Source organism: Dipodomys ordii, unplaced genomic scaffold, assembly GCF_000151885.1.
Source record: "Dipodomys ordii isolate 6190 unplaced genomic scaffold, Dord_2.0 Scaffold22, whole genome shotgun sequence".
Classification (NCBI taxonomy): Eukaryota; Metazoa; Chordata; class Mammalia; order Rodentia; family Heteromyidae; genus Dipodomys; species Dipodomys ordii.
The window spans coordinates 6,002,654-6,015,239 of NW_012267238.1; the positions used below are offsets into that span (position 1 = coordinate 6,002,654).

General features: G+C 53.6%; 2 protein-coding genes across 2 annotated transcripts in view; both read left to right on the forward strand.

The window, feature by feature from the left end:
* Positions 1-12,586, forward strand: part of Capn5 (calpain 5) — a 43,367-nt gene that overhangs the window by 14,983 nt on the left and 15,798 nt on the right. The window contains exon 3 of the mRNA XM_013014206.1: positions 11,849-12,057. Within this exon, the coding sequence (XP_012869660.1) occupies positions 11,849-12,057 (209 nt within the window). The remainder of the gene's footprint in view (positions 1-11,848; positions 12,058-12,586) is intronic.
* Omp (olfactory marker protein) lies at positions 2,327-2,818 on the forward strand. Its single transcript, XM_013014207.1, has one exon. The coding sequence runs from the start codon at positions 2,327-2,329 to the stop codon at positions 2,816-2,818; it is 492 nt and encodes a 163-aa protein (XP_012869661.1).

A 12,586-nucleotide genomic window follows, 5' to 3' on the forward strand; every position in this document is an offset into this window, starting at 1 on the left:
GCAATTATGCCATAGGTGTTGGGGGGCTTGCATTTCCCCCAAGTTCAATCCTGTCAATTCAGTGTTTGGCGGGTCCTCCGGAGCATCTAGTGACCAAGCAGCATTCAGGATGTCACTGGGCTGGGCCCACTGCAGCCTCTGCCTCCTTCCTCTCCTGCTGGCCACAGCCCTCTCATCTCTCCTACTGGCCCTCCCTCACCCTTATCGGCCCCTCTTCTACTCTGTGTGTGAAGCTCGACACCTTGGTCCTCGGGCTTCTGCCGGCCAAACCCCTCTATCCAGGTGGAGACTGTCCTGCACCTCCTCACCTGGATGCCAGACTCCTGCATGCTTTGGTCCCTACTCTTAGGCTTTTGGACTCTACCAATAGCTATCCTGGCCTGTTACCTGGGCACAAAGTTTCTGCCCCAGGAACCACTGCATTCTGGGAATTCTGTATGTGCATGGCTAACAGCTTCCCCTGCCTCTTCCCTACCTGTGACTCTGGTCTTAGTTTTTGGTTTCTTTTCCATCAGCTTGCACCCTCAACCACCTTAGTCACCTTCTCCTATACTAAAAGCCTGGGCTTAGCACTACTATCCCTGGAGGTCTTCGGTCCTCGCCCTCTGGGGTACTGCTCCCTCCTCAGCCCCAGCACACACCTTTCTGAACTGCATTTGGTCCCTGGCCAGTGCACTATGCTCTCTCCCCACTTGTACATATTCCTTGTGTGTATGTGTGTATATGTGCATGTGTGTGTGTGTGTGTGTGTGTGTGTGTGTGCACATGTGCATATGCATACACCAGTACTAGGGCTTGAACTCAGGACCTGAGCACTGTCTCTTAGCTTTTTCACTCAAGGCTGATTCTCTCTCACTTGAGCTACAACTCCATTCTGTTTTTGGCAATAAGAGACTCACAGTCTTTTCCTCCCTGGGCTGGCTTTGAATTCTGATCTGCAGATTCTAAGATCTCGGCCTCCTGAGAAGCCAGTATTACAGGCATGAGCCATTGGTGTTGGACATGACATGTGTTGGACTCCTTTAGCATGTGGCCCATGACCACCGCTGCTGTCTTATTAATGGCAATCATTCATTCAGCATTCCTGCTGAAACGTACTCGATATGATTCACTTCTGAGGGTCACCCACGTGGCAGGCCTTGTTCTCTGCATGCTGGCTTAGAGTAATGCACAATGTCTCTGCCCTCTCAGGCCTTATGGGCCTGATGTCTTCCTTGGTACCTCACTGTTGTACATGTAGCCCAAGATACTACCAATGTGCTTATATTCATTGAGCAACGAGCCCTGCTTGTGGTGGTGCAGGACAAATAAGCCAGCAGTCAGACTCAACTGGGTGGGTGATCTTACAAAGTATCCCCCTGGAGCCAGGGGTGGTAGTGCATGCCTGTAATCCTGGCTACTTGAGAGATGAAGGCAGAAGAATCACAACTTCTTGGTCAGCCCAGGAAAAATGTTAGCAAAACCCTGAGTCAAAATCAAAGTAAAACTAAAGGATTGGAGGTGTGGTTCAAGTGTTAGAGACTTGCTTAGTATGCTTAAGGCCCTGGGTTCAATTCTCAGTTCAAACACACACACACACTAAAAAAGAAGCATAGTCCCAGGGTCAGCAGCCTGGGATAGACATGGCTAGAAAGCAGATTCCCAGGTTGTACCACGAAGGGCTAAACCCAAAATTCTAGGGGTCAGCAGTCCATTTCTAACTTGTGTAGATGATTGTGATGTGTACTGAGGTTTGAGCACTTCAGCCACTGGTGGGCGGTAAAAGCTGCTGGGCTGGGTCTTGGCAGTGGGAAGGAGGTAAAGGTTCGTGGACACTTGGAAGCAGAAGCAACAGGCCTTGGTTGTCGGATATGGAAGAAGTTGGCTTGGGTGACTCCAGATCTTCAACCAGGAGGCCCCTTTCTGGTCCTGTTCTTTGCTTCCTGCCTTTGGGTCTTTGAGTCGCTCTTATGGATGGACCTACATGGAGCTCATGCTCCCCTCTCCCTTTCTTCTTCCCTCCCTTGCACACCAGCCAGCTCCCAGCCCAGCATGTAGTCAAGGTGGTTGCCACAGCAGTTGACATCAGTGTCTGATCCCCCGAGGAGCCTGCTCCCATCCTGCCTGCCACAGCATCTGCATTAGGACTGCTGCAAGAGGCAGAGAGGAAGCAGTCAGGGATGCACACCCCAGTTTGAGACCTGGGTGGGGCTGGGAAGGGCAGGTGGCAGAGGAGGCGGGCCCTCTAGGTGGCCTCTTGTCTTGGCATCCGAGGCCCCAGCCCATTTGGTTCCTGAACATTGACGGGAGCAGCAGCAGCAACAGCAGCAGCAGCAGCACCTGGGCCATGGCGGAGGACGGGCCTCAGAAGCAGCAGCTGGACATGCCGCTGGTCCTGGACAAGGACCTGACCCAGCAAATGCGGCTACGTGTGGAGAGCCTGAAGCAGCGCGGGGAGAAGCGCCAGGATGGTGAGAAGCTGCTGCGGCCTGCCGAGTCCGTGTACCGCCTCGACTTCATCCAGCAGCAGAAGCTGCAGTTTGAGCGTTGGAACGTCGTGCTGGACAAGCCGGGCAAGGTCACCATCACAGGCACCTCGCAGAACTGGACGCCTGACCTCACCAACCTCATGACACGCCAGCTGCTGGACCCCGCTGCTATCTTCTGGCGCAAGGAGGACTCAGAGGCCATGGACTGGAACGAGGCTGATGCCCTAGAGTTCGGGGAGCGCCTGTCGGATCTGGCCAAGATCCGCAAGGTCATGTACTTCCTCATCACCTTCGGGGAGGGCGTCGAGCCTGCCAACCTCAAGGCCTCCGTGGTGTTTAACCAGCTGTGATGGGGCCAGTTGCTGCAGCTGCCCCTCCTCTGGCTCACCTGCCCTCTCCCCTCCCTGCCCAGACGTCCTTCCCTACGTGTGTTTTGGGGGACATTCTTCTAGCTGCTCAGCCCTTTCTCGGCTTGGCCAGAGGCCCCTTGAGTCATACATCCTCTCCTTTTCCCTGGTGCTCACGCTGCGGCCCGCAGGAGAATGATTCACAGCTCCGTAGTCTAGAAGCTGGACCTGCCGTAGATGAGGCTGTAGAGGCCTTGTCGGGACCCTGTGGACAGATGGACAGACTCAAGCACCTGCCTTCTCTACTTCATTGTGACACAGAGAGACTGAGTGAGGGACTGAGAGATCCAAGCAATCAACCACCTCGCTTCCCACAGACGACAGGAGCTGCCTCCTTGGGGAACCCAGCAAACAGGTGTTTGCTGCCCTCTGGCCACAGCGCCCTTTGCTGAAGCCTGTATCCATTGGTGATCACCTTGTTTGAGGACTAGGAAGGTGCTGCTCCTGTCATGGACTGAGTGTGGTCCCAGGATGTTTTGGGGCTATCGGTTCCAATGGGGCTTACTTGAGAAGTAGGGGGTGGCTGGCTCTGCAGGCTGGAATGGCTGCTGGGGTGGAGAGTGGAGGATGATAGGTAAGGTCACACAGAGATCTGTCTGCCTGTGCGCATCCATGTATACATTCTTATGGATGTATACCAGAGTCTACACCTGCTCTGTGGATGAATCTCATGCTCGATTATCTGTAGCAGTTTCTGCTGGTTAAAGGTTTGGTTGAGATTACTTTGGTTGAGCTCCTTTTGGCCTTCCTGTGCTGGGAGACAGAGGGTCATAGAATAAAGGGGAAGCAGGTTAGTGGAGGGTAGGGAGTACTGGATAGAGAGTCCTAGGGCCCTGAGCTGGAGACATCAGTGTTCCTGCTAGGAGCTCAGGCCTTTTCCACTCACTGTTCTGGGAGGCAAATGCTTGTTCCATGCTGCTGCAGCCTCTCTGGCATTTCCTGCTCCAGCACGGCTGCCCGGGTGCAGGTGGGGAAAGCCAAGGGCACTTACAGTGGCTGATGGTCTATTAAGTAGGCTGGAGTTGGCGGGGTGTGACAGGAGACACTGGCCTCTGAGGTCTCAGTGGGGGCACTGTCCTTGAGAGAACTCAAGGCATGGTTATCAGCAGTCAGTTTTGCCCCAAGCCTCATTTTCCTTTTAGACCTCTCAGGCCGAATCATCCTGCATACCTCAGCAGGGCCCAGCACCTTGACTTACGGCCAGCCCGGCATTTGGTCCCTCAGCAGCCAGAGATATGACCCTGTCATTGCTCTTCCTGTGGCAGAGCTGTCAGGATTTGGGAACAGAGGTGCTGAGAGCCGAGTGTGGGGGACCCCATCTTAAGAGACATGCAGCTGGTGCTAGAGTCAGGGTTCTATAGGTGGAAGCCCCAATTGGGGTGGGAGCCCTGGTCCTTTGTACTCCTGGTGCTCGGTCTGCTCTGGCTGATGCTTGCGGCCATGGTTAACAGCTTCTCTGCTGATTGCTGGAGGACCTTGGACAGGCCTTGGACAGGGCTCCTGCCCTTCTGTTTGTTTGCTTTGCTTCTCCCTGCAGCTCTTGGGATACTCTGGATTCACAATGACTGTCCATTCACCCCTTCTGCTCTGTGGGGTCCCCAGTGCCCCTGCTGTGCGTGCTGTGTGTCCCCAATAAAGGCTGTGTGCCCTGGCCTCAGTGGTGTATGTCTCTTGCTGCAAGCACAGCTCCTATCAGGGACTCTGATTTCCCCATACCTCCCAGCTCTGAGCAGCCCTTCCTCCAGCTCCACATTCCCCGCTCCTCCTCCCCCACTAACTTCCAGGGATGAGGCTAAGCAATCGGGTGACTGGCCAGGCCCCACGTCCCAGTCCCAGCTGGGTTTTGTTGGATCATCTGACTTTCCCTGACTAGTATGAAGCCCAGCAGAGGTCTTGCTATCTCATTCTCCCCTCCTGAGGGACAATGGGGCAGGGCCGGCTGGAACTGGGGAGTGGCCGGGGGAGGGATGATGAGTCGGACCTGGGCCCAGTTGTAGCCTGGCCTTGGTCACAGCTTTACCCCACAGTCCCTGAACACATCACAGCCCCAGATCTTCCAGGAGGTGCTTCCGGATTTGTGAAGGCTCTTCTAGCGCTGCTGTTCTGGGACCATTAAACCCATGGTCAGATGGGACTGACACTGGCCTTGCTGAGTCTCAAGGCCTCCTCACCTTTGTGGCCCATTGATCCTGTCCCCTCAACAGCTCTCAAAACCAATCATTTTTGGACAGAGCCACTGAGGCCCAGAGGAAGAAATCTACTGCCCAGGTTACAGAATGGTGAGGGTGAGCTAACCTCTGAATCCATGTACCTTGGCTCTCATGGCACTGGTCCTCTTAGGCCGGGGCATGTGTCCCTTACCCCCCCACCCCCCATCTGAGGGCCCAGACTTGGTTCGCTAGGATGGCTTCCTTCCCAGACATGGAGACCAGAGGCCACATTCATGATTTTGCTTGGAAATAACTTAGCCTCACCCCACCTTCTCTTCTTCCGTCTGGAATCTTCCCACAGCAGCTGCTGCCGCCTTGCCTATTTCTCAGGGCATCCAGAGACCCCCGTCTCAGCCCCACGCCCCATGGCTCAGGAGTCTCTGCTCCCCCCCCTCAAGTCCCCCCTCCCCGAGCTTGTCCCAGCCAGTCCTGGAAGGGCGTCTGGGAGGAGGGGAATCCAGGGGAGGAATCCAGCCATCCCAGGTACAGGAGCAGGAAATGAGCTGTGTTTTTTTAAATCATGAAAGAAACTGTGGGGGTGAAGAGACCTGCTGTTCCCCAAACCTCTGTCCCCACCTCTTCCCCAGAGGGGGTATGTGGAGTGGGGAGGGTCCTATCTGAGTCCTGCTGCATGGCAGCCTCTCCGAGCCTGTGTCCTACAGACAGTCAGGACTAAGAGCCGTGCCTCCCTCACAGGTGTTGTGGAAGCTGAGTGGGCCGGGTTAGTAAACGCTTCCATGTGCCAGGCTCCCACTGCAGGGGGCCATTACAGTCTCACAGAAGACAAGGGGTTTGGAGAACCATTTACTGAGCAGGTACTCAAGGTTCAGAGAGGCAAGGGAATTGCCTGAGATGACCCAGCAGGCTGGTGTTGATGGCAGCTGGTGTGTAGACCAGAGGGATGGGCAAGCCCAGGGCCTGGTTCTGTGATTCCAGACAATCATGGAGGCTGTGTCCTCTACCAGCACCAGGCTTAGGTGGACCGGCTGAGGGGACATTCAGACTTTGCCTTGTAGCCCGGGGAGGGGGAGCCAGGGTCCAGAGCCCCCCTGCCTGTGTGAGGTGCTAGAATGGCTGTGGCCCCATCAGCATCCTTGTCCTGTTTGGATACCTACCCTTCCTGGCCACTGCGTCTGCATTGGACACTCTTGGAATCAGAAGCTGATAATTGTATCTCAGGTGCTCAGAACCCACTGGGTTTGAGGATTCATAAAGGCCTGTGCCTCACACCATCCAACCTGGGTGTCAGGAACTCCCCTGTAGGCTTGCACCCTACAGCCTTACCAGCATTGCTCAGAATACTGTGAGTGACCCTCAGAATCCCGGGGGGGGGACGGGGGGGGACGGGGGGGGGGGGGGCAGAATCTGAAAATCTCACTCCCCACGTCCCACACAGGACCTGAGCAGCGCCACCCTCCCTGGGCTCCTAATCCCAGCCTGCTCTTCTCTGATCTGTGGCCTTGGCAGGAGGTACCCCAGAAAAATGAGAGCCCAGATTCTTGGGTCTAGGTGGGAGTCCTGAAGAAATCCAGCACCAGGTGGCGCTATGGAGCATCCATCAGGGACCCTGTAGTAAGATATGATGAGGTCACCTAGGCCTGTAGGGTTTCACATCCCACCATCTCCTCCCCAATGACACATCAACCCAAACAGCACCTCCCAGAGTTTTCTGCACCCCATCTCACTCAATGGCTTGGTGAGATGGCATACATGTACCATTCCAGACACTTAGACCAATTAGTCTTTTCGTCAGTCTTGGGGGCTGAACTCTGGGCCTGAGCACTGTCCCCCAGCTCTTCAGCTCAAGACTAGTGCTCTACCACTTGAGCCATAGCACCACTTCTGGCCTTTTCTGCTTATGTGGTGCTGAGGAATGGAACCCAGGGCCTCATGCATGCAAGGCAAGCACTCTACCACTGAGCCACCTTCCCAGCCCCCATTCCAGACACTTAAAGAAACACAAAAAGAGGGATCGAGATTCAGGCCAATAAGTCCCTATTTTGAAAATAACCAATGTAAAAGGCACTGGTGGAGTGACTCAGGTGTTAAAACAACTGCCTAGTAAGCAAGAGGCCCTAAGTTCAAACCCCAGTCCCACCCTTAATGCCCCCCCCAAAGAAGGTTTTTAGGATTAGGGAATGTTTACATAGGTTCTACCACTTGAGAATCTATCATCTGAAAATCCAAGTGCTCTGAAATCTAAAATTTTCTGAGCCTCACAGCAGTGCTCAGAAACTTTTTAGATTTCAGCATCTGAGTTTTCTAATCAGGGTTGCTTAGATTATATCATCAGATGCCCAGTAAGTGCCCTAGTTTCCAACTTGGCTGCAGATATGCCTACATTTTACAGTTTGCTTTTAGAATGAGATCTAAAACAAAGCCCATAATTGTAATTGGTTGGATGCCCATCCCTTTGATTTTTCCTTGCAAATTTTGTTGGCTGCAGAAACCGGGTTCTTTGTCCTGTGCTATTTCCCCTATGGCTGGATTTTGTAGATTGCACCTTTGTGGTGTGAAAGAATGTGTTCTGTTGCTCGTGTTTCCTGTGCAGTCTTTGTAGGTGTCCTGTGCACCATTCAGGAGACATGTCATGTCTGCTTATCTTTTTTATGTGACATGAGAATCCATTGGAGACCCTTGAATAAATCCATTCATTTTTCAGTGGTTCCAAAATGATGGTGGTCCTGTCTACTAGCTAGTTCATTTCTCAGTGGAAATTTTTCTTTGTCTGCCATTTGCTTAGCCTCTGTGCAGGGCAAGGCAGGATCAGCACTTGACTCGTGATTTTTCTAGTCTCCTTGGAAGAGAGCAGCCTCCAGCTCAGCAAGGATTGGTCCATCAGCCTGCTTCCTGACCCTTCTCTCTGGCCCTGGGTATCTGGGGGCTTCCTTGACTGCTGGTGTAGCCAGATTTGGTATCATGGGTCAGTGTCTATGCATATGTGAGCGTGCCTGCCTGGTCAGTCTTTTCCTTTGACTCAGTGCTGGCGGGCATTGGGTAGCTGGCTACTGGAGAGGAATGAGAGGCTGGCTGGGGCCTCATCTTGTACCAGGGCCAATAGCTATGACACAGGCCCCTGGGGATTCCTGACTCTAGGTCCCTAGGCCCTGGAGCCTCATTAGGTGCTTTTTGAACCACAGATGACTCAGTAACAAAGCTTGAGTTTGACTAATGATGTTTCCTAGGTCCCAGCATGCATCCCACACTGTGTGAGAGCCTCTTCTCCCTCCCTCCTTCTCTCCCTCCCCCATGCAGTCCAGAGCACTCCACAGGATGGAGGGGGGCAGGGAGGCAGCTGCAGGGGAGGACAGTGGCTGGAACCTGGTCGCAGCTTAGGACTCCTTGTTACTGTGCTCTTGAGCAGCTATGGGCTTCTCTGGACCTCAGCCTCCATCTGTGCCTGTGGGTGACCCATTTTGGATCCAAGGCTTCACCTTAAAATCAAAGTGGAGAGACGGGAGAAGTCAGGCAGAGGACAACCTAGGGGTTTTTGTTTGTTTGTTTTCTTTTTTTAAGACAGAGTGCAGGGCGCTGGTGGTTTATGCCTGTAATCCTAGCTACTCAGGAGGCTGAGATCTGAGGATCGCAGTTCAAGACTAGCCGGGCAAGAAAGTCTGTGAGAGACTCTTATCTCCAATAAACCACCAGTGCCACTGGAAGTGGTACTTTGACTCAAATGGTAGTGTGCTCCCCTTGAGCTGAAGAGCTGAGGGACAGCATCCAGGCCTGGAGTTCAAGCCCCATGACCGACAAACAACAACAACAACAAATCCACAGAGTAGCCAGGCTGTGGTGGCTCACACCTGCAATTCTAGCTGCTCAGGAATTTGAGGTCTCAGAATTGCAGTTTGAGATTAACCTAGGCAGAAAAGTCCGTGAGACTCTTCTCTCTAATTAACCAACCAGCAGAAAGCCAGAAGTGGAGCTGTGGGCTGTGGCTTAAGCACATGAGCTTTGAGCAAAAAAGCTAAGAAACACCAAGCACCAAGGCCCGGAATTTAAACCACAGTAATGGAGGCTGGGAATGTGTCTTTGTGGTAGAGTGCTTGCCTAGCAGGCATGAAGCTGTGGGTTCGATTCCTCAGTACCACATATACAGAAAATATAAAGCCGAAAATGGTGCTGTGGCTCAAGCGGTAGAGTGGTAGCCTTGAGCAAAAGAAGCTCAGAGACAGTGCCCAGGCTCTGAGTTCAAGCCCCAGGACTGGCAAAACAAAACAAAAAACCACAGTAACAGTGCATGCATGCGCATGTGCACAAGCACACACATGCAGGCGAAAGGGCAGGTGGGGAGCAGGGGAGAGGGGGAGCTATGGTGGCTCCACATCCCAAGCCTGGCTGTGACGCTCAGGGAGGCTGTGTGCCTTCCTCAGCCCTGCCCGGGGCAGCCTGCCAGTCACTTCCAGAGCATTGCCTGCACAGCTGGTCTAAGACCTAGGACACCAAAAACAGCCAGCTTATGCCGGGCCCCTGGCAGGGCTCCACTAATGGCCATAGCACCTCTCCCCAGAGTTGGCATTTTTATTTTCTTGGTGTCAAATGTCCCCCAGGGAGCATAATCTGCTGCCAAGATTTCTGTTGATATAAACAAAAGCATCCCCGGATGAGCAAGGCGGCGTGGGGCCATGGGGCTGCAGGCTGCTGGGGCTGGCACTGCCCCTGCAGGTCAGGCTCCTAGAGGACGTCCACATCAGCCAGCAGGCCCAGGGGCCACCTGTACCACCCTGGTTCTCTTCGAAGGAATTGCCTAGGATCTGGATGCGGCTCAGCAGAGCCAGCTGGTCACTTGGCGTGGAGGGGTGAAGGGTTTGCCCTTCCCTGCCCACCTTCTGCTGCTCACATTGCTTCTGTTTGGGGGCTGGGAAGGTGGCTCAGTGGTAGAGTGCTTGCCTTGCATGCCTGAGGCCCTGGGTTCGATTCCTCAGCACCACATAAGCAAAAGAAAAAAGAAAAAAGCTGGAAGTGGTGCTGTGGCTCAAGTGGTAGAGCGCTCGCCTTGAGCTGAACAGCCGAGGGACAGTGCCTACGCTCAGAGTTCAGGCCCCACGACCAGCCAAAAAACAAAAACAAAAAAACATTGCTTCTGTTTGCCCTTGTGTGTTTGGGGGACATTGCCAGCTGCCAGGGTGCCTGCTCAGAGCTGCTGCTGATTCCAGGGTGGGTTTTCCCCTTCCCTTCCTCTCCTTGCCCTTCATTTCCTCTGGGTGTCTGCCTCTCTAAGACTGGGGACCTCTTGAGAACAGGGAGCATGTCTGGCTTATCTGGGTCCTCAGTTTGAATCTCAATATCAAGCCCAGATCTGTTCACCTCCAAAAGTGTGTGTGTGTGTGTGTGTGTGTGTGTGTGTGTGTGTTTAAGCTGTGTGACCTTGAACAGATATCTTGCCCTCTCTAAGCCTTGGTTTTTCTTATTTGTCAAGTGCAGTTGATGATAGTAATCTACTAGTGGGTTTGTGGTAAGAATGAAGTGAGATAAGAAGGCACAAGACTGGCCTTTGCAAGATGATCCATAAATAAGAAAAGGATCCTGTGACATAGGCAACACGTCACTCTTTAGGCCAGATACTGGGTGTGTAGCAATGATCAAGTCAGATATGGCCTGGCTCTCAGACCCTGACACAAACTCATGCATTCAGTTAACACATTGAACTCAGTCAATGTAAGTATCTCAGAGAAGTGCTGGGGCCAGGAGTTTGATGGGCGGAGGTCTGGTGCTGAACTGGGGAAAGCTTCCTAGAGGAGGAGGATGGACACTTAAGGCTGAGTGGGGGTTGGTTGGCTGAAGAGATGGAAGAAGAGTAGTTACGGAGCTGCTGCCTGCAGAGCCTGGGTCAGGACCAAGGCCCAGGGTCTAGAGGAATGAGGCCGAGGGGACACATCAGGGAGCAATAGCATCAGGTTGGCCTACTGCTGTGTGGGGCAGGGGGAGCTATGGCTGGGTTGCTGCGTGAGGCCTAGGACATGGGATGCTTGGGCCAGGTGGCACCAGAGGGGATGGAGTAGAGGAGGGTTTCAGAGGAATGCAGAGGCTGGGGGGTTCAGTAGCAGAGTGCTTGCCTGCCATGCACAAGACTCTCGGTTCTATCGCCACTAACACACACACACACACACACACACACACACACACACACACACACACACACACACACACCAGAAGAAGAAGAAGACAATGCACAAAGCTGGGCATGTTGCTTCATGATTTTAATCCTAGCTACTCAAGTAGAGGTAAGAGGATCACAAAGACCCTAGTTCAAAAACAAAAATACAAAACAAATAGGGTTAGGGGCATTTGAACAGACTTTGCATGCAAGAGGTCCTGGGTTCAATCTCAGTATTGCAAAAAAAAAAGAATTGGAAGGAGATGATGATGATGATGATGATGATGGTGATGATGATGATGATGATGATGATGGTGGTGGTGATGATAATGATGCAGGAGCCAGCACCTCTGCTTGAATGGAGAAAGGGAAATTGAGGCCAGCATGGTTTCCAGCTTCCTGCTAGGGCTGGCTTGGGTGGGCCTGGATAATCATGAAGCTGGAGAGGGAGACACAGGAAGGAAGGAAGGAAGCCCATAGGACCTCAGAGTGACATACTCAAAATGGCCTATGGGAGTCTCTAATCCCTGTGCCCTTGGGCACCTGGAGCCCAGCAGGGTTCACTGGGTCCCACCTGGTGTGTGTCACAGGTGTCTGCATGCCTTCCTGTCTGTCCCCTCCAGCCACACTGGCTACCCTTACCATGTCTCCGCTTCCCCCATGCAGGTCATCCCTGACTGGAAGGAGCAGGAGTGGGACCCCGAGAAGCCAGACGCCTACGCCGGCATCTTTCACTTCCATTTCTGGCGCTTTGGGGAGTGGGTGGATGTGGTCATCGATGACCGGTTGCCCACGGTCAACAACCAGCTCATCTACTGCCACTCCAACTCCCGCAACGAGTTCTGGTGTGCTCTGGTGGAGAAGGCCTATGCCAAGTAGGTGTGGCTGCTAGTGGGCTCTGGGTATTAGTCAGAGCTCCAGGCACGGAGAGGGAAGGAGCTGGTGGAGGCGCACAGCACTCTGAGCCCAGGACCCAGGGTGTGGCCATCTATGCCGGGCTGGGTGGGGTGGAGCCTGGATCTCTTGAGGGGAAGAGTGAGTCCTCCCTCCAAGAGAGAAAACTGGGCTCAGACAGGGGTCCTGTGGTCATGGGGCAGGGCTTACCTTCATATTCACGGCCATGCATCTTTCCTCCACGTACAGACTGCCAAGCCTTCCTTGGAGTCTATTCTGGGGATGTGGTACCTGAGGTCCTGCCCACAGGTCTCCCCCTTTCCCCTCCAGCCATCTGTCTTCCTTGCTGATTGTACACCCATTCCACCGCTGCTGACTCCTCCTCCTCCTCCTCCTCCTCCTGTGACCAGGCCCTGGATCCCTAGTATCCACTAAGTGACTGGCTAGGGAGAGCAGAGGTTTGCTGAGCTATGGCATGGGCTATGGTAGGAAAGCCAGCCAGCTCTGTGG

What these genes read in the sequence shown, in the direction of transcription:
- Omp (XM_013014207.1), top strand. Translation starts at nt 2,327, where the DNA reads ATGGCGGAGGACGGGCCTCAGAAGCAGCAGCTGGACATGCCGCTGGTC.